The 21,840-nt window shown below is 39.2% G+C and overlaps 1 protein-coding gene across 8 annotated transcripts in view; it reads right to left on the minus strand.

Moving 5' to 3' along the window:
- The window catches only part of CSGALNACT1 (chondroitin sulfate N-acetylgalactosaminyltransferase 1), a 47,283-nt gene that overhangs the window by 5,119 nt on the left and 20,324 nt on the right, over window positions 1–21,840 (minus strand). For 7 of the 8 annotated variants that reach the window (XM_085578931.1, XM_085578930.1, XM_085578928.1 and 4 more), the window contains 6 exons: window positions 11,663–11,919; window positions 9,119–10,041; window positions 2,728–2,944; window positions 1,427–1,528; window positions 456–634; window positions 13–107 (listed from right to left, as the gene is read on the minus strand). In XM_085578931.1, the coding sequence (XP_085435057.1) occupies window positions 13–107; window positions 456–634; window positions 1,427–1,528; window positions 2,728–2,944; window positions 9,119–9,752 (1,227 nt within the window). In that variant the 5' untranslated portion in view covers window positions 9,753–10,041; window positions 11,663–11,919. Of the gene's footprint in view, window positions 1–12; window positions 108–455; window positions 635–1,426; window positions 1,529–2,727; window positions 2,945–9,118; window positions 10,042–11,662; window positions 11,920–19,528; window positions 19,613–21,840 lie in introns of all 8 variants that reach the window. The other variant, XM_021532623.4, reaches the window with a different exon arrangement.

The raw sequence follows: 21,840 nt of genomic DNA on the forward strand, positions 1-21,840 counted from the left end.
GCATGTACTTACCAGCTGCTGTTCTAAAGATGGTATGGAGTCATGGTGACCATAAATTATACTGGGGTTATACTGGCTGAAGAGAACAGGATAAAATACCTTCTTCCCTGGAAATGACAATGGGTTATTTTTTTAAAAAAGGTGTATAAAATACATTTGTCTCTAACAAGGTACAGTCCAGGCCTGACCAAATCCAGACAAAGTCACACAAGTTTTCCACTAAGCCTATGTTCTTTCCATGAGAATGTGAACTTGAGGATGCAATTAATAAAAAGATCCTGTTCCAGAAAGCAGAGGTGCTGAAGGCAAGAGCTTTTATCACAGTAGGAGCAGGAACTGTTACAACTGATTTACAGTAGCTTCATTACCAATTCAAAGGCAAGAATACTCTGGTGCAGGATTTTACATAATAGGTGGAACCTGTTGAAAGACAATGCATTCATGAGGAGCAGTACCTGGCTGTGTGTTCAATCTACAGGAGTTCAAGAATTCGGCTGTGAAGTATATGTCCACATCGCAAAAAAAGAGAACAACATTGTTTCCTTTCCAAAATCGAGCACCAACATCTAATCCTTTGCCCCTGGAAAACTCTTCATTCAACTGGATGAAGGTAAAGTTCTTGAAGTTGGCTGACCTAGAAGGAAAATATTTAGTAGCTTACCTTGTCCATCCAACTCTTAATACAAGTTGGGGGTGGGAACCCCATATAAAAGAATTAATGTAGAAATCTGTAGTATCACAGTTCTGAGAGCAGCTGGAGGGAAGAGATGTCCTCTTTGACTCTTGAAGAGATTTCCTATCTATGTTCAGTGCTTGACCTGTGTACTCCTAGCATTCCTGTCACAGACTTTCTTTGGGCAGATCTCACAAAAATCCCAACAAGGTTTAGATTAACAAAAATATATTCAGTATACAAATTTCAATTACCTGTGGTTACTTTACTGTATCTATACAAGGGTCTTCCTACACAGAGAAAACAAGCAAAATGCTGCAGTGCCATATGATCTTGACAAACACAGATCTGTAACCAAATGCAACAGAGCAGAACTGACCAAAAGTATCCAGTTCCTTTGTGCTCTACTGAAATTGTCTTCCACCTGCCTTTGGAAGTCAGCTTTCACTCCTAACAGTCAAAGCCACTTTCAAAGAACTAAAGAGTTACCAGTGTGTGTGGGAGGAGGAAAAAAGAGGGAAAAAAAAGCAGTTGCACTGAGGTAAATTGAGTTAAAATCTGCTCTGCAGTTCTAAAGACCACTCTATGGGACTCTCTGGGTAACACCATTTTTATTTGATACAAAAAGAAAGTTATTTTCTGCAATCCATTTTAGAACTTTTTGGCACAACTGTGAGTTTTGAGTTATCAATTCTCCACTTCACATAGGATAGCTGTATATGAACAGCACAAAGCAGATGTTCAGGTACTTACTTAGAGGTATTTTCAAGTATTGATTTGACTTCATTCATTTGTTCCTTTCCAAAGTAAACTACAGTGAGGTGAATTCTTCCATCCTGCTGAATTCCCATTTCCCTGGAGAAAAGAGACAGATTTGTGACTTGTCACAGAAGTTAGCTTCCTTCAATAACCTACAGCAGCTGAGGAAGGCAGAATAGGGTGAACCTCAGAGGCATTTCTGGGGACATGATTCACTGACAGGCATTCTTGTCATGACAATGTGGCTCACTTTCTCCCCTAGAAGAGACAGAAGTCTGTCTTTCAGGCAGATTAGGTACCAGCTCTCTAAGCAGCATTTGTTGTATTAATAGGACACTGTTAAAAGAGGCCATCCAGCCTCAGGAAGAATGATCAGGCAAGCAATAACTTCAGCACTCAGAAGAATATGAGAAGGAGGATGTTTATAATACCCTACCTCATAACCTTGAGTTTTTGCAACAGATATTCCAGAGTTCAGATCTTTGGCATTTATTAAAACCTAAGTATTAAGCAGACATCAAACACGTAGCTCAAGGGTAAGACCAATCTGAACAAATGCTAGAACTGTGCCTCACTTGCACTAAGTTTTGTTAGTAAGAGTTCATCTATAATCAGCAGAGAGATCAGCATGACCAGAGGGCAATTTCTTCCTAAAACAAGATAATCAGAATACTAATCAGAAGGCTAATTTAGACAAGGAGCCTATTTTTAGATGGTTGTAATTAGACAAAACATCTCATTGTAAGAGCAAGAATCTCTGATAATACAGTCTTTTCTGGGCAGCTATTTAAAGTTACATCTCAGTTAAGTTCTCTCTCTGAACATCATGTTTGTGCTGAAAAAATAATAGTTTAAGAGTAACTATGCTGAAAGCTTAAATACATTGCCTTTTGTTGCCTTGATATTTTATCTAATGGAGCCTAGCAAAGCGTCTGGGTGCACCAGTTCTCCTTTTCCTCAGAAATGCTCCTTTGCAACTACTGCATGACACTCTCAAGTTGCCACAATTGTATGTGCCCAACAGGCAGATTGCGACTCTTAAGTCAGGTACGTGTGCATCAGAAACCCTGATATAATTTCTGATATAATCAGAAACCCTGGAATATAATTGCTTTTACTGCTACTCACAATGCATTAAGCAACCAAATGCCTTTCAGTCTGTAATCTTGAAAATCACTTAGTGGCACAATGAACTGTTATGTAAAACTAGCAACGAGTGAGGTTTTGATAACTCTTTTAATTGCATCTTACTTTCCAACAAAGAAAAAGTAAAGGCAGCATTGAAGGAAACTCACCTGAAATTCTGCATGAATTGCTGAAATTTGCTGGCTCTCTTGGCCAATGGCACAATGACATTAATAAGTGTGTCAGCCATATTGACATTTTCATTTTTCACTTTCATTACAGGACCAAAAGGCCGGAATAAAACAATCTTCTTGAACTGATGTTTTGCATCTCCTTTGAAAGTCAGCTCATACAATGTGCCTTTATTTTTTTCTGTGCGGTAGATCCCTGAATGAAAACAAAAATGAAGAGATTTTTGTATTAAACTTGGGCTCCTTGGGGGAAAGAAAGGGGAAAGTCTTAAGTTGCTATATCTAAGTTGGAAATGCAGCAGAGGCAATGAGATATTTACTTTTAAACCAATACACAGTCCACTACCTTTTGGAGGAGGCCATCACTGTAGCAGGGACCCAGTCCTGGGAGGCAGGAGCTGTGTGATATTCTTGCAGGCACATTCCAAGGCTTGGCTGAGTTACAAACCTCTGAAGATAACCAACTGCTCACTCTCAGTAAACCCAGCAGACGTACTGTCCTTATTTTTCAGACTGCTCCAATTGCACACTGCAGACACACATGGTAATGGGATGCAGAGGGACTGCAAAGGCAGTCTGCCTCTCTGCAACAGGAGGGATTAGGCCATCTCCCAAAAAGGCAATTTCATGATGAGCACTGGGAGGTTCTCTGGAAAGTCCCCTGATAAAACTATGCAAACAGGCCTCAGCCATCAACTTCACTCACTGCCAGTCAGGACAAAACTCTCCTGTTACTCAACTCTCAAGAGACTGCTATTTTCTTTATGAATGCCTATATTCTTGGTCAAGCAATGGTCTGCAAGGATAACACTACAGTTTGTCAGAGGCTAGACCAGGATACATAATTCCTACAATCATGTGTTTATTTCCTATATGGAAGAAACTTTTAACATACTTGATGGGTGAAATTGGTCTGGTTCATGCTGAGAGCCAGCATGAACTATAAAAGCCTTGATCATGACCCACTGAAATACTATAAAATCCTAAATGAGATCAAGTTGGCAAAAAGGCTATAGATTTTAGTCACCCTAAATGATACTTCAGTCCCTAGAGTGTACACCAAAATGAAGCTTTTTCACTGGCAAATCCATTAGGTTTAAGAAAGAAAAATTAATGCTAATTCTAACTTGTCATTAAGCCACTGTAAACATCTTAACAACTTAATCAGTACAAGAGTATAATTGCAATGCCTTCCATCTCCTGCAGAAGTTAAAGAGACAAGCACAAATGTCTTGAAAAAAAATTCCTCCTCTTAACTTGTTTTTATTTTTTTTTCCCTCTCCATCTGGCTATGAAATATAGCTTCTTCTGGTTATGAAAAACAAGACCAAAATAAGGCTTGCTTTTTTTAAAATTTTGGTTATTCCTGATGTGTAACATGGTTGGGCATCTCACCCATAGACTGTCAGCTCTGTCTGTATTTCTTGTGAAGGTCTGGGTCAAAGTTTTCTTCAAAGAGCAAAGTGATATAATCTCTTCATCTTGTATTGCAGCTTTTACATTGGTATAATCAAAAGACTAATGAGGTGTGATTTTATCTGGAGAGAGTTCTGTGGACTGTCTTATCTTCACTATCATTCTCCAAGTGTTTTATTCTTAATGAACACTTCAGCTGGTTAATAATATATGCAGAGTTACTGATCTGTTATTCATGTAATGTTTTATTTTTAATATAAACTGATTCAAAAAATGCTCCAATCCTCCTTCTAGCATAGCAAATTAATCTAGGGAGATGGCAGCTCCATAATTCTTTTGCTGCTAATCTTTCAAAATTGTGCCCTTGACTCCCCCTAGCTTTTTTTCATAAAGTCTGCCCAAGGTGCAGACCATGAACTACATCTGTTACTGAACTGGAGCTCATCTGAATAGTGGCCTAAGAGCCCCTTGATTTACTCCTCCTGGTGCCAGAAAATAGAAATCTGGGCCTTTGAACTCTGCTCATCCATTTATTCTTACAGAAAGACTTCTCATGATCTGACTGCATTGTTGAATGCACTCATTTGCTCAGGCAGTTTTTGAACAGAGGTTTTACCTAAGATGTTTGTATTTGAAAGGTTAAGGCAACCTTTTGACATTCAGCTAAATAAAATTCTAAATTAAATCTGATTTGCATTCCCTTTAGAGATAAATTGATAGGACTGTTTCACATGCTTGCCATAGTGAACTTACATTTTTTAAATTAAAAAAGTCATCAATTAAATTTAAAAAATCTAATAATATCTACCACACAATATCTCAGCTTTTGCTTTTACGTTCTCTTCTATCTATCCTAGCAAAGAAAGAATGACCCCACAAATTTCACTTCCCTGGAGAGATGTAGTACCCAAAAAAGGAAATCTTACAAAATAAGAAGCACCTTAAAGAGGAATGCAAGTTTGTGATCTGAATGGGGTCCCTCGGTCCCTCTTAGGGCTATACACACAGAGGCTGCTTCTAACTGTAGTTTTGTTTTTGTTTAATACTTCTACTGTGGCTGAAAACAAGTAGCTTAGGTGGAGACATTTGTGCAAAATGGTAACCCAAGAATTTATAATCCTAACCTCTTATACTGAAAAGAACTGTATGCAAGTTTAATGCCTCTAATTATATATGGCTATTCTTCATGCATATTTAAACTATTTGTTTTCCATTTTAAGAAATGTTCTTTCCTTTTAAAGTATCTTCTTTTTAGAAGCAGAGAACAAAGTGATTTGCCCAAGGCCAGGCAGTGATCCTTGGAAATGAGTCTGAATGTCTTGAGTCACTCTGGCGACTCACCCAGCAGAACATCCTGCCTTTTACAAATTTTTTTCCGTTTCCAAAGGCTCTACTTTATTTGTGCCACCAGGCCAGTCTACGTGATTCAGGAAGATGTGTCAACCAGCCTCAATTCCAAGATACGAACTGTGAGGGGACGAAAAAAATAGTCTCAAAAAAGTAAACAAAAAAATCTTTCTTTAAAAGATTGCTTCTGAAATGAAAGCCTTGGAAAGGCTAGATATTAAATATGGATAAAAGAAGGTTAATTGTTCATCTATTGCTTCCATTACAGCAGATATGTTTCAGAATATGTACCATTCCTTTCAGAGGCAGAGGGAAAAGTCAAAGCTTTTGAAAACCTAATGTAAAAAAGTAAACATGAGCTCTATGTCAGCAGATAGAATGGCCCTAAGATGAAGGAAAAGAACAAGTGAGAAGCAAAAATTGCCTGGGCTGAAGAACTGATGAAAAAGCATTAAGTCTCCAGTCTTCAGAGCAGTAATTCCCAGGGCTCTCTAAGGAAATGGAAAATACCTGATGTCTATTCAGCAGGGCAGGCAAACAAATGCCACCTATGTTGATCTACATGAAAAGTGTAACTAGCAAATAGCCATGTGTTCTTAACAAAATGCTGTTTACTGGGTGACAATTCTAGCCTCAGTTCCACAGAACACAGGCTTCACGTCTCCTAGTATCTCTAGAAATACTCCCTGGACTCATGCTCATTAGTTCCCTTCTGTTAGCTGATGTAGGAGCCACTATGAGGATTTATCAGAATTTGCTGTCCTCATTTTAACTCAGTACTACAGTCGTGTTCCCACTTCACATGCAGTAAAATACAGCATCTTAACTTTTGATGAAAAGTGTCATTCCTTTCTCCCAATAAACTTCCATGGCAAAATTCCAGCAGATAGATCGCTACCAGTAGCTGCCCATTTGATGAAGCAAAGCTACTCCTTTTTCATTTGCCTCTGAGACCTTGATTAAAATTCCAGTCACTAGACAGCCACATACTTCAAGTAGGAAAACTTTTGATCCAGCATATTTGAAGGTGTTATGGAAGGGCATTTCTTTAAAATCCAGGGATTTTCTGGAACTGTTCATATTACGAAAGAATATCATCAAGCAGTGATTCCATTCACTTGTGGAACACACTACTGAGGCTTGTCAGAGTCTCCAAATTATTATCTTCATCTGAGAAAATGAATGACTTCCAGATTTATTTGGCACTGCTGCTATTTACATAAATTAATGACCAGACCTGTTATCCTGCTTTCTGAGCAACTGGCTTTTACTGGAAACAGAGCAGTCCTTTGCCTGCTTATAATACAGAGAAATTTCTGTGTTTTTTCCCATGCTGTTTCTTACTGACACCCCTTGGCAGAAAGCTACTGAACTTGGTTCCTAAGTGGGAGGAATAAGGGAGAGAGATGAACATTATAGCAGCTGAACAGCCCCAGTGCCTCTGTCAAGAGAGAAGCTAAGCAGAGCAGCAGCCAGATGGATACATCTCAAGCTCCAGGGAGAAGGTGTGGCTATCTTGGTTTTGATTAAGGGGGGGAAATGGAAAATTCCACTACGTGTCAGCTATTGCTCCGAAAGGAGAACCGAGAATCCTATCCAAATTTCATGTAACAGCAAATCTGCTGAGAAGGAGTTTAACTCAGATGTAAGGTACTAGGGTCATAGTCTAATTTCCACACACAGGTTATTCTGTCTAGAAAGTGCAGAGAATGCAACACTAATTTTAAGATACCCCAGCCCCAGAAAACATTTCTCCTTAAATGCAAGTGTTTGAAGAACCATTATTCTTGCAAAGACAAGAATAAATGCACAAAATTAAAAAAAAAGAAGAGATACAGATCCCAACTGAGTTTATTGCCCTATACCACCATCCTGCCTAGCAATGAACTAGTACTGAAAAAGTGATAGCAGGTGCCAGGATCCACAAGAAGAGAAAAATCCACACAGGAGGCCAAATAAACAAGACTTCTTTGCACAATCTATGTTCTAACTAGACTCAGGATCAGCAACACACATGAGGAAAGCTGGTCTCAAAGGCATCTCTAAGAAGAGCAGAAACAAGGACACAGATCCTACATACTGATAGCAGCAGTTCAGATTTTAAATCCTGTCTCTGACCCTGATTACCTGATTTTCATTTCAGCACATCTCTCCACCTGATCAACCTTAAGATGAGAGCGGTAGCCCCGCATTTAACATAAGAGAGGCACACAGCTTTTATGTGTTGTTATTGCTAAAGCAGCTGGAAAACACTTAGAGGGTTAGTGCTATTACTTCCAGTGCAAATCTGGGCACTCCCAGAAATCTCCAGCTGCCCATGGCAGTTCCAGAAAATGAAAACAGCTGGCTTGGTGGCTGCGTTAATGAACTCATGGTTGCTGTGTTGCTGGACTTATATTAAGTTGCCAGAAGCTGACATAGAATCTAACTTATTACTCACTTACTGTGTAGGCAGTAGCACCTGCAGAGCACTGTTTCCAAAACAAGTTCAGAGTCCAAACTATACTTGAAATGCATAACTGGAACAGATAATTCAGTCCTCCCTACACATACTGAAGTTACACAGAGAAAGGGATTTGTCCTTTGATTGGCAGTTTTTGCCATTCTTGGGAGAATTAAGTCAGGGGAAAAGAGAGTGATGAGAGGTCACAGAGACATCCAAAGGGATTTGGCAGGGAAATTTTCTGCCATCTCTTTGTTTCCAGCCCCAATACATGGATCACTGCATTTGCAAACAAATCAGTCTGCACTGATGAGTGAGAATTAGAATTTGTTCCCTTGCACCTACAGAAGCAAGGACCCTACAGGTCCCTGCAGGGGAGGACTCAAGAAAGACTCCTTGAGCTCAGACTAAGCTGTACACGGGCCTCCAGTTTCTTGAGCTCCAAGTCACGTGAAAGGCTTCCTCCCTCTGGAGTATTTCACCATGGTATAAGAAAGCCAGCAAGACCATAGTGCATGAAGAACCTCCACAGAGCCAGCACTAGTGTGCATCTCTTCCCCACTTCTTTCTGCACTCATTCCCCAAGAACAGGCTCACAGCTTAATTGATATTAAGCAATGTGTGTCAGGAAACATCTCCTTTCTCCTCACCCTCTCACATGGAAGAGTGTCCAGATCCAGGCTCACAGTGCTGCCTGTGACCAGGTGGTGCCAAACAGTCATATGTGCTTGTTCAGCACCTATAAAAACTGTAGAAACATATTTTGAAAAGATAAACTAAACAGCAGACACAAAGGAGGAGAATGGCAGCATGGATTTGAACTGCAGTTGCCAGTGTTAACTCTGGAAATAGATCTGGGATTGCAGCCTGGTCAGTCACTCCTTGCTTTGTCAATTTTGAGGCAAGCGCATGACTAGAGAGCTGTGAGAACACATTGGTTTCACCACAGGAGACTGACGGGCTTTGTTGTCACTGTTGTCACTGAAAGTCCTGTTCCCCAGCAAAGCTGCCATTTTGCAAATGTGCCTGAGACAGCATCTCTAGGCCCACAGCACTAACACCATCCCAGACATCTGTGCTCTGACACAGTTACCATCTCCCTCAGCAGCTCAGTCACACCAGAACTCCACCCCAGCACTGCCAACCTGCTCTCTGCATACGAACCTTCAACAAAGTCGGAGGCTGTGTATACACGGGGTTTTGCTTTGCTGACCCCATCTGGCTTGTTCAAGCTCCCCACTGCTAACTCGATCACCTCTATCAACTCATCTCGTTTGTCCTTCCTTACAGGCTTCTCCTCTGGGTGCCGTGTCAGCCCTGTCTCCAGCTGGTAAACCTTCTGCAGGGTGAAGCTCTCAAAGGGCACTGCTGCGTACTCTGTGGACAGCTTAACACCGCTGTGCACCTCTGCTTTGTCTACTTGGGAACGGAGGAAAGCCAACAGGTTGGCCTGGGCCTTCTCTGGCTTGCTGTGGTCAAGGTGAATGTCCAAGGGGTCTGGGTACTGGTTCTGCATGTTCTTAAGCTGCTCGGTCCTGCCCTGGAGCTCAGCCTTCAACTGAGCAATTTGTTTCTTCAAGCTGGTGATGTAATTGCGGTGTTGCTCTTCTCGCTCTTGCAGAATGGCTTCATATCCCTCCTTCACAGTTGGACTGTGCACCCTGGGCAAGGCAAGCTGCTGGTTGTCACCCTTGGGTGTGCAAGCCAACATATAAACAATAGACATTGAGCAACAGGCCACCACCAGCAGGCCTACAACTCGGGGAAGAAATAGAATAAATCCTCGTCGAAGCATCATATCTCAAAAAACCAGAGTTTAACCCCACACATACAACAGTTCTTATATCCATGCAGTGCCACAGAGGCCTCTGGTCTTGGAGTACTCTTACACAGATGCATGTATGTGCAGGAACTGGTTTTTCAGCTCTCTTGAAATGTGTACTCTGCCTCTACGTGGAGCTCTCTCTGGTATATACCCAGCAGGACCAAAAGATAAGTTGTGAAGCAGACAGGACACGTCCTGATCCTCATGGCAACACCTGTGTTGTTGCATTATGATCAGATGGTGGCTGATGGAGCCTGAGGACCTGAAAGATAAATTACAAAGACAGACAAGTTAGAATTTGGTCATTCAGTCCAGACTATTTAGTGTGTTCTAATTTACCTTGTTTCTCAGCTGCTCTAGTAGATCTCAAAGCTGTGAAGTGCTTGGGCTAAGAGTCTAAAGGTGCCAAGATCCTTATGTGGAAAATCCCATATGCATCCTTTTCATTGTTAATAACATGGCTTGGCCCATTGCCAATGGAAAACTAGTCCAGGCCTCAAAGACTCCCATGCTTCAGAATAACTTGGAAGAGTCTAGTGATCAGATGCTAAAGTGCTTAGTTCATCCAAGCAGTGATGGCCCTTCAGGTGTTCTCAAACCTTGGAGTGTTCATTCAAGTTTTGAAAGGAAGGAACTCAGTCACAGAGCTACCATATACATTTTACCTTCCAGGCAGATTTTTTCAAAAACACCAGGTGACAAATATAGTCCATTCAAACATATGAAGCCTGACCTGGAATAGAAAACTGATAACCAGAAAACTAAAAACTGTTATCAAGGTCAATTACTGCAACTATCATTATTTGACATATCCTACCAGATGCTCCCATAAAAAAGCAAATAATGAGGAAGAAGACAATTTCTAGGAACACTCAGATCAATTTTACCCAAACTCAGCAGAAGCTTTGTTGCAATTTTGAAACTCTCATCATTGCACACTATTTTAATATTTCAAGACCCTCTTCTGTTTCCCATAACATTATGAAAATCTGTGCAAAAATGTACAGTATGACCATGTTTTCTAGTCTGCCTAGAACTATCGACCACAGAGAAGGTGGAACTGGTAACATTATGATTTTTAATAAAACTTCTTCAGGTATATATAGAAAAGAAAAAAAAAAGATTATTAGAGTTGAATATTGATCTAGCTATAAGATACATTAAAACAGTTATGCTGAGAACACAAAGAGATTTTCAAAATCCCTTGGGTTTGGCCCAAATCTGTGCTGGTGCAAGGAACTTCATCATTTACTCAGCTGACTGCACACTTAGGTATCAAGGCTGAGAAACATCCTAGATTACACATTGTTAGACATAAACACAATCAAATTAACCCCTTGATGCTCTCCCCTTGGATGCATGCATGACATCATTACACTCTTGACAGAGAGAGGCACAGTCCTTTTAGGCATACATCCTTGCTGGCACACTGTTAAACAAAAGCAGTTTGACTAAGAATAAGACTTTCAGAGTTATTGTCAGTTATTTCTAGTCTTGAATCAAAGTCTTATGTAGGACTTTTTATAAATTGTTCTGTGGCTTCCCCCCTCCCGCACCCCCCAACCCCATCTTGATTGACTATTACTCCATATGCAGCAGTTACACACAGATATTTCTGATGTTTGGACTGTTATTATTTTATCAGTTTGCAAAGCTTCTGGGAAAAAACCCAACTTCAAGCAGGAATTGAGGGGGCTAGAATGAGCCATAAAAATAGTACTGTATTTTTTTCAAAGCAAGGCTAAATTACTTTTATAGCATTTATAGGATTCTCCATGCTGAAAATGCTGAAAATGTCAGCATTTTCAAAGGAAGAATTGCTGATTTTCAAGAAGATATTCAAGCAGCAGGAGAAAAAGACAGGATGAAGTTGGCACCCTTACCTTTTTGATGTGATCTTCTCTTTGGAACATCTTAGTCTGCTACAGCTTCTTCTCAGCTTGCCAAAATCATTGCCTGTTTATCTCCCTTCTCATTCCTTTCCCAGAAAATGTGTGTACTATGAAAAGTACTGTCAGCCTCAGAACACCTCTTCATTGCTTTCACATTTGTCAGCTGCCTACATCTTCAGTCTGTCTCTTGTGTGGTGAAAGGCTGTAGTGGAGACACTTCCTATGGATGCACTAAAAACGTTGGCCTCCTGCAATGTAAAGGAGCTTGTCAAAGCAGGGAAAATTAATCTGGACATTTCTAACTGTACAACAGATCTGGCTAGAAGACTCTAAGAAGGTAGTGTGCAGGGAGACAGGGTCAGGAAGTGGTGAGATGTAGTACATAAAACACTGCTGTGCTTGTATGCTTCCCGTCACACAATTAGTCCTTTGACTGAATTGGCAGAAGCTGAACATCAGTGAAAGGATTAGTTGTACTAACATGGTATAAACTGAAATTACATCTCAATGGCTTAGATAAACACACTATTTAATTTCTATAAGCAGCAACAGATTTGAATTTTGGTCAAAGGCCTCTTCAAATGTTGACCTTAGAATATATATCTATCTTCACTAAAATATAGTATCTCTCTTCAATGTACTATCTCTTTTCTATATATTTTTCTGGTTTGAAATCTCTGCCATCAAAGATGCATCTTTATAAACATTTCAGAAGAGCAAATTAGCAGACCTACTTTTTCCTTTGAAACATCATTTTCATAGTAAGGAATTGAGACCATGAGGACTTTAACCTTTTTCACAGAGATTTTACTGTCATGACTGGAGATATCATGACAAGAAACTTGCATTGCTTGCACTCTGGATCTGTCTTATTAAATTGTACTGGTAGCTTCAGCGGCATTGCCCTGCTTTGACTGACATTTAAATATACAGCTGTTACTGTACTACTATCTCATGGGCATGCTTGTGAAAGCAGTCCCAATCCAGGTCAGTGCCAAAAAAAGCAGATTACTTTAAATCAACACCAAAGGTGGTCACAGCTAAGGCATGTCTGCTGCATAGGCAAGTACCAGAAAGCCAGGGATGGTAACTCCTCCTAACAACCATTCTGTTGATTTCACCAGACCAACACAGTTTCACACCAACTGAGATGAAGAGAAGACAAACTGAAATGTCAGGTTTTTTCCTAGGAACTGACAAAAACGCCTCTGTATTTCACAGCAGCCAGCTGCATCAAGTAGTATTAGTCTCTTTGCAAGCAGAAGCTGTAACAAATACACAGTGATTAGTCTGGTGACTGAGGAAAATGACATTAATTCTTAAAAAAGCCATCCCTTGCAAAAACATCTTCAACCTCAGTTCAACCTGTTAGCCCAGCCAGAGGTCAGCCCTGCTCACAGAGGTGCTTTTCACTTGCTTTCAAGGAGCCTGGGCCTAAAATGTTCTAAACACAGAAACAGATTCTGTCATCACTCTAAGCACTCTGTAAACATTTCTGCACAGTGGAGGGTGTTGCACCCAATCACAGGAAGTAGCAAAAAATGGAAAGTTGGTTGGTTAAAAAATTTCAGATGGTATGCACCCATCACTGTTACTCACCAACATCTGAATTTTTATTGGACTGTAGAGATGCAGGAAATTCATCTCTGCACAGAAATGACAATGTATTTCAAGTCTGAATTTTTGAGTCTCAAAAAACACACAAAGAATCTGTTCAGGAGAAAGGGACTCAAACCAAAGTATCTCTGTATGTGCATCTCCCCTCTGAGCTTCACATTTTCTGCACTCCTCATGTTGAGGACAGAAATTAATGGCAAAAGCGCAGTCATATTTGCAGAGGCAGTGATCTCTCAGCACAAATGACATGAGCAATGCCTGATAATTCCATGTTTTTAAGTACTTTCTGCCACAGCTTCTTATTGTAGGTGTAACTCAGACTGGCAACTCCCATTTTAGCTCACAAAACTTTGAAATTCCTTTTATTTTCTTTTTTTTATTTCAGTAGAGGCAGTAAGTGGCAGAAGCTGCAATTAGGTTTTGTGTAGGTGTTTGAAACATCTTCATTGAATAGCAGCACATGTCACTGTGAGATTTCACTAGAATCATAATAATCTCTGAAATGAGCTGTGGGGAGGAGGAAACAGATGTTCCACCCAGACTTTAAGTGCCTTACAAAAATAGAGAAAGACATTCTGCAGCCACTTGTAATTTGCCTTGAACGTCTTAATTACAAGGACTGTGCATAGCACTGCAGACAAATTAGTCTGCTTTAAATGTTAGGCAGAAGATTTTTCCCCTTAGCTTCTCAACAAAAATCCAAGACCCTCAGCACAACAGGACATGTCACAGGGATTAAAATTTAGTCTCACATAGCAATTTACATACTTTATACAAAAATTAATTCTATTTCTCCTTATGGCCAGATCATGATTTCTCAACTACTTCTCAGCACAGTTCATCTGTCCAGGGCTGAATTAAGCAGAAGGCTGAATAAAGAAAAAAGTCTGTCTGATAAACTGACTGGGTGCACCTTCTTAGCCTTCTTGTATTGCCTCCTGTAAAAAATTTCCCCGCTCCCTCTTAACAAACCACTCAAAGTCTTAACGTCTGGTTTCCAGTCTTCAGTCCAAATAAAGGATTAGTTAGAAATAGTATCCAGAATGAAAATGCTAAATGCTAATAGTTGAAGACAGTAGACAACTTGCTGTAAAATTCTTGATTTCCTAATCTTTGATTCCAGAGTCATCTTCAACAGAAAATCTTACTTACATTGTCACACGTTCTCTCAGAAATTCTCAACATCTAACCCTGCCCACAGAAGGACAATTACACTATTCCCATCTGTAAATAACAATTACAGTCTGATCATCTTGCAAATAGGTTACAACAACTGTTAGAAGCTGACTTGCAAAGAAGAAACCCTCAAAACTTTAGCAGTCCTGGAAATACTATATTTTTGTCTTGAAATGGAACTGAGAAGTAGCTGCTTCATTCAAGAAGCAGCTTACATTTAAGATACTGCTATAGACTTCTCACTCTGGAAGCTGCAAAACCAATGCAGAATTCCTAACTTTTGCCTTTGATAGTGTCTGGACCCCATTTCTGCTGATTAGATTGGGCTCCTCATATAAGGGTGAAGCAGTAACTTTACCTGCTGTGCCACTTTAGCTGAATTCTGAGGTCCACATGTACATGTGTACCTCCACTTACATGTGGTCTCACTGCTTATGAAGGGAACCTTCCCAAAGACAGTCCAGAACAGAAATCAAGATTTCTCTGAAAGCCTTCTGCTGTCATATGCAGTAAACATGCCAGAGTTGTTTCAGCTTTTACAGTGGCCATTATTACTGTTACAGTAGACATCCAGTAATAATCATTTATTCTACAGTATCATTGTTTCTGTTTTAGATAAAGCACTCAAAAGGAGTATTGTGGTCCCTTGGTCCTCCCAGTGCATACCTATTCTGTGTGTGGGTTTATCAATGTGTATGCACACAAAAGAGTGAAAAAACAGTTGCTTTCCTTCCTCCACTGTTAATAAAACTAGTTTCAAATTAAAAAAAAAAAGAGAGGTTAAACAGTAATTAATTTCTAAGTACATCTGAAAAGAACCAGTGTAACACCTAAAATTATCTCCACATACCAATAACATTTTTTTTCTGATAAAAACCCCATTACTTCAAGTAACTGCAACAACTCTCCTGAAACTACTTTCTCTGCCCCAGAACAATGTTATCTGTGCAAGACTTGGCAGTTTTCCAGAGCTCAATAACCAGCCATTGCAAGGGTCTGTATTAGGAATGCTATTTTTTGTATGAGGTATTCAGACTGCCACTTTACAACCAAAACACACCACCCTTCTCTGCTAAACACACTGATCTATGGATGTGTAACCTGCACATCCTCAGTGCAACTATTAGCTGGGAGTACTAAAGGGCACTTCCAAAAGCCTTCACAGGATTTCCCTGCAAGTTTCCACCACTCTGTTCCTCCTCCAGTAATGACATGACAGATCCATGCCTTGTCAGGCTCCAAAGAGAAGATGCAGAGAAGAGATGACAAACTTGCAATGCTGATGCAGAGGTGCTATGACCCACAAGACCATCGCCATGCTACTGGCAAGGGAAAAAAAAAAAAAAAAAGACAAGGTTTTTCTCTGAAGATCCATTTCTTATTATAAGGCTGTGGCCTGAAGTTTTAGGAATCCAGTTACTCCAAAAAAGTTTTGAACTTTCCTAAAATGGAGACAAGAAATATGCTTTGGAGTTGAGCTGGAATTCAGCCTGGTGTTTTAAGGGCAAATTAGCAAACTATCATAGTTTCCAGAACTAAAAATTGATGGTAGGGCTGGACAGCTGAGATGTCCAACTTATCTAGAAGATCAGCATCTTCTGAACATGACTGTCACTTTAATTTCATTTAGGTGAGTACCATCTCTGTTTTGTAGATGTGTAAAAGAGGAGCATTTTTCTCCAATCACATGATGCTGCAAGAGCGCTGTACAACATCTAATATAGCAGCATGCTAAGAACAGGTTTTTTTGTAGGAAGTTACCTAACAAAACAAGGACAAGCTACAGCTAGGGAACAGCTACTCTAATTTACTTCATTTTATGATCTAATTCAACAATTTCTCTGCAGAACTTCCAGAGAGACTAACTCAGCTTTTACTAATCTCATCTACACAAATCAGCTAACACCAGTCTATACCAGCTTCTGAAATAGCTTAGAATCAGAGTAATAAGGATAAAACACAAAATCCTTTAGTATTTCCTGATTAAAACAAATAATGGGATACATTTTGCATATCCATTTAATTCTGGACTTGGGAAAAAATGCTGTTATTTCACTTTGAAATGTTTACACATGCACCCTAGTGATTTACACAAGCAAAAGAAAACTGATTGCCATCACAGGAATGAACAGTCATTCCTTTAAAGAATGATGATGTCCACAGCTTTATGAAAGTAACTCAGGTCAGCAGCAGCAAGGCCTGAAAAATTGAAGAGATCTACACCTATGTGGGGACACTCTGTGAATGCTTGTTGGTTTGGACACGTCTTCATGACTGTTACTTAAAACATATTCTTGTACAAAGTTTATATTAATGTCACTTTATGTGAGGGACCCCTAGGATTCTGCCAGATGTACATCACACAGTACCACAGCCAGACTTTCAGTGACATCTGAAGCCCAGTGTATGCACACCTGTGATGTAGGCCATGATTCAGGGAAGGTTTAGCACCTATCTAAGTAAGCAAGAGCATCATTCATCTGTGCATGGCTAAGTTGTGCTCAGAAACAGGAAAGCCTTGCTAGGTGAGCTGCAGGCTGGAAAGCAGTTTGTGTCTCTTCTAGTATTTAACTAGGATTTCTTTAGTCAAGGCTATAAAACCTTTCATATGTTTAGCTGCCAGTTCAGCCCTTCAGCTATAAGTGCACAGTGCAGTGAAAGCCCCCTGATTTGAGAAAAGCTGTGAGGTGATAAAATACACTAACAGTGACTGGAGGTATCTATCCCATCAAGGTCCCTGTAAGATAGCAATAGAGTTTTAAGATGTTTGAATGATCCAGCCTGACTTGGAGATTATGTCTTCCTCTCCTTGCCAAAAATCCAGCAACTAGAATGCTCTGTACCAAGCTAGATGTGGACTTGAACTTCATTAACTCCAGCAGAGTTGGCAGGGGAAGAGGTTTCCTCCCTCATGAGTCCAGCTTGTGGGAACTGAGAAGAGACATCTGGCTCCCACAAGTCTAATGTTATATTCTTATAGCAATGCAGAGCCCTAAATTTTGAGCTCCTTGTACTTAAAATGAAATTTTCTGGGTAGTGTGGTATCAATACAGAGCTTTAAATAAAATAATTAAGAGCAAAGGAGGCAACAGAAAAAAACATTTTGAAAGTCAAAGTGTTAAGGATTAGATAGGTTATCTAGGCTGAGCAAGAATTAGCAGGATAGGAACTAATTTTGCTGACCAAAATTACTTTTCATCTGTGGTTTACATTACAGGAGAAAATCAAGTTTCAGACTACAAACTGATAATCAGGAAGCCAGAAAACAACTGCAACCTGGTTCAGTATTAGAGAAGCTACCCAGGTTCCACACAGAATACCAATACATGCAGCATTAACAGCTCTCACAGCTTGTGCACCAACCCCCAAGCTCCACTGATCTGCATCTCCCTGTCAGTCTGGTCTGCACTGGACAGGAAGAGGCCAGGGCCCTGATTCAGCCCCCATTTCCTTCCTGCTCCAGGTTAGTGCTTACTCGGAAACAACACGCCACAAGGTCTCGTTTCATTCATCACCACTGTTTGGATACGTGGTTTTGGTCAAAGGCCCAGCATTTCTTGATACACCAGGAAACCTTCTCCTAGCAATTCTTTGAAAAGCACAAGCTCTTTCAGTTATTTCAGTATAACAGTTTTTCTCTTTCCAGAAAAAGCTTCCAAATATTTTCCATTTTTTTATTTGGGGCTCACATAATACTTGAATTTTGCTGACTTAACCTCCATCATTAAACTAGGTAATTTTTTACTATGGGAACTTGAAAAGATAAATCACAGCAAAGTGTCTGCAGAAAAGATCTAGGCAGAGATTAAAAGAAAGGAAGGCTTTTTTATATTTAGTATTATACAGTCTTCTATCCACTTGACAATGAATTCTTCCTCCAGAAAGGAATTTTAAAAAACCCAAACCCGGGGACAACCAAAAATTAAAGAACTATCTTGAAAACCACAGCTGTCTACAAACTTTCATTCAGGTCAATTGATTTCAACAGAATGAAGATGTTTATCATTGTATGATATTTTATCACTTATATAGATTTATTTTTAAATAAATTATTTCAATAGGCTGAGAATGACTACTATGTTTTAACTTAACAAATCACAGGGCTTCAAATTTTTGTCAGCTTTTGTATCTTTGAAGGTGTCAGAATGCACACAGGTCCACAGAAAACTGCTTTTGGTCAAACAGCCATAAGAAAAAATATTCTTTGAATTTTATGAAAAATGTCTTCACATTTCTATATCCTTTAGTTAAGTAAACCAAGCCACATTTTCAAGTGTTAATGAGATACCTGCTCATAGTCACGTTGGTTAAGTTTTCATCTCTGATCTTCAAATCATATTGAAAATTGAATCTCTTTGAATTTCTTCATAAGATGCCTCAATTCAAACAAGCAGTCTGATATTCTATTTTACAGCTCTCTGATATACCAAATTACAGCCATGAACATAATTTCTCATTGGTCCTTAAGAAATTTCAGTTCCCTCATTGACTGCATTGGTATCTGGGATTAAAACTCTAGTTTATTAAGGAGATTTTAATTGCAGTTATTGCATATTGTCAATAGCTCTTAAACCTAGTCATTCAGCTAGGAACACATTAAATGTTAACAGTTCACACAGGGGCATCCTGGTTCTCTAAGAGAGACCTGATTGACGACGTAAGTAAAGCCTGTTTCCCTTACCAACAAGAGCTTTATTTTTTCCCCCTTTTGTTAAACAGGTGAAGTACACCCTGCAGTTGGCTCAGCATTTCCTGAAAAGTTCCAAAGAGCCTATCCCTTGAAAGAACATCAGGCTTCAATCAAAAGCAAAACCACTTCATGTGAAGTTATGAAATAATGCACACAATATGATCTTACTCTGTAACATTTTTCCTCATTGTACCACGAAAGTATCTGACTTGGTTTGATGTCACTTTGTATCAAAGTTGATGCAAACAATTTTTTTTTTTAAGGATAGTTATTTTTTTTTTTTAAGAAAACAGTTTTCTGCTTATTTTTGTTCCTTAAGTGTAATGTTTTTCAGAATACAGGAATAGGGAAAAAAGTGTAATCTCATAGCCTACCAGGATACTTGAAGAAAAGAAATTTCCTTATGAGATGAAGCTTCATGCTACTGAATCTTTGTTTCTCTCCACATGGAAACGTATCTGCAAATGACAGCATTATTTTTATTTTAACGAAGATTGGCTAGGATATGTGCTGGCACAGCTATGTAAGCTAATGAAACAAAAAGAATAAATTGCTGCTGTGCCTTTAGAGTTTTCTCCCTTTCCCTCCTTTTAATATTCCACAGTTCTCTGTGGAATATTAAAATCATACCATTTTCAGCACAAACTTGTGGCAACTTAACTCAGTTTAATTCCCTACATCTCCCCTACTTTCTTTCCCTCTGTTGTTCTGTTATCACAGAATAAGGGTTCAACAAGGGCTATTAGAAACAGCAGTGAAAAGTCTCACTACAAATAGTTTGTTAGTGCCTAAAAGTAAAATCATTCTCCTATGGATGTAAAAGCATCTCCTTTTTCCACTGCAGTCAAAATAACAGGCAGAGATTTCCAGGACTGGCATCTTAAGGACAAATGTCAAGAGAATTTAACAGTCTTTTGTCTAAAAGAGGAAGGAAAGTAACTGTTGTTGGAACATGTTAGTTTTTAAACAGCAGCTGAAAGTTCCTACAGGAAAGAATGAATAATGAGCAAATGGTATCAGCATGTGGATAAAAAGCAAGTCATACCTGCTTTAAACAAAATTCACATAGAGGGAGAATATTTAAGCACTATGTTAGTGCACAGACAGGGGATTTTGGTGGCTTAATTCTCTCCTGTGGCATGTACCCTTGACAACAAACTGCATTGAAAGCATGACAAAAACTCATTGAAACTGAAGAAGCTGTAGGAAATCTCTATGTTCTTAAAGGAAAATATAGATAAGATAGAGCAGATGACATCAGCCACCTGTGTAATGGTTTACATTGCATCTCTTAGAGGATACCAAGTAAGGTGAAATAAGATCTTGTATAGCAAAGAAATATTTTTAATGCTTGTGATTTTGAAGATCAATCTATTCCCTGAGTATAAAATTGTGATTTTGATGATCAATTTATTCCCTAAGCATAAGTTTGTTTGCAGATATATGTCTCTTTTGCACAAGAAACAATTCTTCTGTTTGGGAAATGTTACTTTCTTTCATTACTCTCTGGATTTTTACCCTGATTTTGACTTCCATTGCTTTAAAATTGGTATTTTCCCATCTCCTTGTTAGAGAAGTTGCATGCTATTACATGTTTAGGTACTGCTTTTAGCTACTTCTGAAAGAGGACAACCAATTTCAATAGCTACTCTTCTCTCTTCTTGATCAGTACTTCACTTGATTCTATTAAGTTGTAGTCAAAAAGGACAAAGAAAAGTATATTATATGTAAATAACTGGAAAGTTCAAAGAACATGATTATCTTGCCAACAATCACAGGCAGAACTCTCCCTTTTTTACTGTAAGAAATATGCTGCTGAGAGATCTCATTTATTACGTTATCTAAGGTCAGGCTCCTGCACTTAACTCCTGAATTGTCTTCTGGACTCCCATCTACCCACATTCCTGATGGGAACCCAGAGAATTTACCTGGCTAACTTAATCACCTGAAGAGCCATCATCACACAATGCCAATTAACTTATTTTACAAAATTACAGTGTGTTCATTACTACAGAAAACCACAACTCAACTAAGGTAGCATGCTAGGGAGTAGAAACCCTCCTGATAGCTTTTACAACTGACTTGCCCCCTGTAAGACTAATCCAGTATCCTACTGTTTATACAGTTTATTTATAACTTCAGTTACTTTTACAGGATTACAAGACTTCAGCCAACCTGTACAGTGCAATAGTTCAGTGTATCTCTGACAAGTTCAACACACCCAAGATGCACTCAGCACAAAAGGGAAAGAATATAATGAAAATCAGATGTTCTTGGCCTCCCCTTTAGTTTTATACACCTACTTCTGCTTTATTTCAGATATTCTACCTAAAAAGATACAGTTGACTCAAAGTATAAAAAGATGCAAGAACCAGGCACCAGTCTGAGTTAACAAGCTGCTTGCCAGCTGAGAAGTCATGCACACATCCATTATTATAAGCCTAAACATAGCAAGCCTTTGAGAAACTCTTAGAATAGCAAAATGTGGCATATTGATATAAAAGTAATTTGTGGATGAAAGAAAAAAGATAGTAAGAAGCTATTTCAAACAGATGGTTAAAGAAATAAAGCAATTTAATCCCAACTTCCAGAGGAAAATATTGCCATAATTATCAGTGATGTTAGAGTCAACTGCTCTATGTGGGGTCTTGCTGCATTCTCTTCAGAATGTCCAGGCTCCCAAGCA

The sequence above is a fragment of the Lonchura striata genome, chromosome 4, assembly GCF_050655825.1.
Source record: "Lonchura striata isolate lonStrDom1 chromosome 4, ASM5065582v1, whole genome shotgun sequence".
NCBI lineage: Eukaryota > Metazoa > Chordata > Aves > Passeriformes > Estrildidae > Lonchura > Lonchura striata.